Genomic DNA, 3307 nt, shown 5'->3' with positions numbered 1-3307 from the left:
AGCTATTTAACTAATTCAGTTTTCAAAACATTTTGCGGGCACATTGTGTTCCTCGGAACAAATTTACGATGATTTGTGCTACGGACACACTATGGTCCTCTAAAATTCATCGGAAAACACGTATTTTGAGGGATTTACCCCGGTGAAGCTGTCATTTTTTTGTTGTTGTTGTGAACATGTTCAATGAGTAGACATTGAAATAATAAATTCACAAGCTTTCTTTGCTAGAATAAGTCATAGTTAATCACACACAAAATAAGTCATAGATCCATTTAATGTTGCGTTCTTTTGCCTAACAACAAGAAATCTTGCGTTACTATGCAATATTACATAGGTTAAGACAACTAAAAATGGTTAAAAAAAAAATTAAAACAACAATTATTCATTACAAAGTTATATATGTATTTAATATAAAGTGTATAAGTTTCAACATAAACTTATCACTTTTGCCTTCTTATTTTATGCAAGTTTGCACATGATAGAAAAATCTTTCATTTAAAATCAATCATTAATTGTACATATTACTGTCAACCAATGATATAAATAGAAACAAGAAGGAAAATTTAGTAATTAGACCGACAAATTTTTTTTTTAAAACCACCAACGTTAATATTGTTAGCAATATACTAGGAGTAGGCCCAGGAGTCTTTGAATTAGATGGTAAGACATTTCTTTGAGTTTGGTCAAAGGCCATAGGTTTGAATTCAATCCTGAAAATACAATAGTGTTAAATCTCTTGAGAGAGAGTTTTGTCATCAATTGTGGTCCTATCTGAATCGAGAGATTTGTCTTTTCAGTTGGGTGCATAGGATGTCCGATTCACAAGGAAAAAAAATATACTAAAAATAGAGATCGAACCCTTAAACTGCTTATCACTCAACTCCATAACGCGAGGAAGGTACTAAGGTATATGTACCCAGACCCTCACACACTCATTGGTTGATTGCTCTTATAAAATAATGTTGGTTTTCATGGCTATTTTTTGCGAGTACTCAACGAGCCTCAATTCAATTATCATTCCTAAAATCTATTAAAAAGTACATGTTAAAATTAATTGTGTGTGTTGTGAATTCGAACAAATAATCACACCAATAAAATTTAGATGTACGGAGCAATATGGAAGTAGTAATAGATGAGCAAAGTAACCTCAAGTAGCAGCAGCAGCAGCAGCAGCAACAACAACAACAACAACAAATATACCTAGATCTAATTAAGTGTGAAGCCACCAAAAGCATATTCAAAGCAACAAAGATAAGAAATAAAGGGAAAGAAAACAACACGCATACATTGTTTATCCAGTTCGGTCCAAAATGACCTACTATGAAGGAGATAGCAGCTCTCTGATCCACTATGATAAGGGTACAAAGAGGTTACAAGAAATTAGCTTAATAGCTCACAAAGAACAAATCATAATTTCTATCCATTTTTCAAGTCACTCACACTCACAATGAATCCTAAGAGAAAACACTAAAGAAAACTTTTAGATCCTTCCTCTAATGAGATCTCACTACCCAAGATGCTTACAAATGTTTCTCAACTCAAGAAAAAACTCTCACTAAATACACTCTACCCTAAAGTTCCCAACTGCACATGTCCCGAGAAAATTGTGCCACGATTTCCTTCAATCATGCCATGGTTTGTAAGTTCGTACACAATATGAATTTACTTATCCACTAAATCGTATCACGATCTACACCTTTGGTGCCACGAAAAAAGTCGAGCCAAAACCTTGAGCCATATTACACCATGATCTCACCAAATCGTGTCACAATTCTTGTCAAACTTCAATCATCCATTTTGAGTCAATTACAACAGTGCGTACAAATGATATAGTATAATAGTGAGTTCAAAGATGCACTTGCTACCTAACTAATATTATGGACCTAAAAATTCCCTCGCAACTTTAACCTAAGCACGGTATATTTATACGTAAATAACCCTTTTTTTTGTGGTGGTCGGGGTTTGAACCTTGCATATAATTATGCATTGTCCCTACCAACTGAGCTGAGCTCACGATGACATATGTAAATAACCTAACAATATGCACATCCTAGTTAAAAAAATGTATATTGCATACAAAATTGAGATGATAAGATAAGCAAAACACATATGTCAACACTTTATATTCAACAAAAAAGATGCCAAAGAAAATGGTGCACAAATATCAATTCCAACAAGAGACAAAAGCAGTGAAAAGAATTCCTTACAGTTTCCAAAAGAATAATACTTAGAATGCTGCTGACCTTCTCCTTGCATTCCCATATGTTGATTGGTAATAATATTATGATCCACAGTCACTTTAGTCCCAGAACTACTTGCAAGACTTTGCAAATAATTGGGTTGTGAAGGTTGCCAAACATTAGGACCAGCAACAACACAGTTCAATAAATTTGTTTCCTCGTTTTGCAAAGCACCTATACTTCCAAAGCTATTTCCTCCATAAGGATATTCAAAATAGGGATTATGTACAACATTGTTGTTAGCCACAAAAGGGGCCTCAAAAGAAGACCAATTTCCATTGCTTGAAACAGGTACAGCATCACTATTGTAAGAGAATGAATTTTGGGCAAGACCCATAAATTTGGGGTCAGAAGATGGAACAGTTTGGTCTTGCTGTTGTTGGAGTAGGTTTTGTAGTCGTGCTATTTCATTCTGAGCTTCAGTGAATGCACCAAGTGGACCATTGATTGGGTCTTGTTTCCACATCTTTGCTTCCCAATCAAAAGACTCGATGGCTTTTTTTCTTCCTTGTTCATCAAGGTTTCTGAGCATTTTTTCCAACTTTTTGTAACCAAAAACTTTGTGAACAAGGTCGTATTCTTGTTTCTTCTTCGTTGGATAATAAGGAGCAAGGAAGCAATCTTTCATGCACTTTTTCTTTTGGTGTCTACAAGGAGCACATGCTGTTTTGTTTATCATTTTTGTGATGGCACTCTTTTTCTTACGGTGTTGCCGGTGCCGCCAACAACGCTAGTTTTCAACCCTTTTTATTTCTTTTCAACTAGGTTTTCCTCCTTTAATTGTCAAGGAAATGGAAAAATTAGGATTAGGGCTTTTCAGATCTAGGGTTTCATATATCCAAAAATATATATATTTAAAAAAGTAAAGAATGTTTTTACAAAAAATAAAGTCTTTTTATTTTAAAAAATAATAATAAAGTTTTTTTTTATTCTTGTCAAAAAAATAAAGTTTTTTTTTATTATGAACTAATCAATTGATTATTTATTGTTCCTTATTTAAAAGATTCTCCTGAATATAATTTTGTGTCATGAGACTATAAAAATTGCACATTTATTTTCAATTACGT

General features: G+C 33.5%; 1 protein-coding gene across 1 annotated transcript; it reads right to left on the bottom strand.

Annotated features, from left to right (window-relative positions):
- Window positions 1–2112: 2112 nt before the first annotated feature.
- LOC25493051 (LOB domain-containing protein 2) lies at window positions 2113–2919 on the bottom strand. The gene has a single exon (XM_013601457.1). The coding sequence runs from the start codon at window positions 2917–2919 to the stop codon at window positions 2113–2115; it is 807 nt and encodes a 268-aa protein (XP_013456911.1).
- Between the last annotated feature and the right edge of the window lie 388 nt (window positions 2920–3307).

This window comes from Medicago truncatula, chromosome 4, assembly GCF_003473485.1.
Source record: "Medicago truncatula cultivar Jemalong A17 chromosome 4, MtrunA17r5.0-ANR, whole genome shotgun sequence".
Lineage (NCBI taxonomy): Eukaryota > Viridiplantae > Streptophyta > Magnoliopsida > Fabales > Fabaceae > Medicago > Medicago truncatula.
This window is presented reverse-complemented; position numbering and strand designations above follow the sequence as displayed.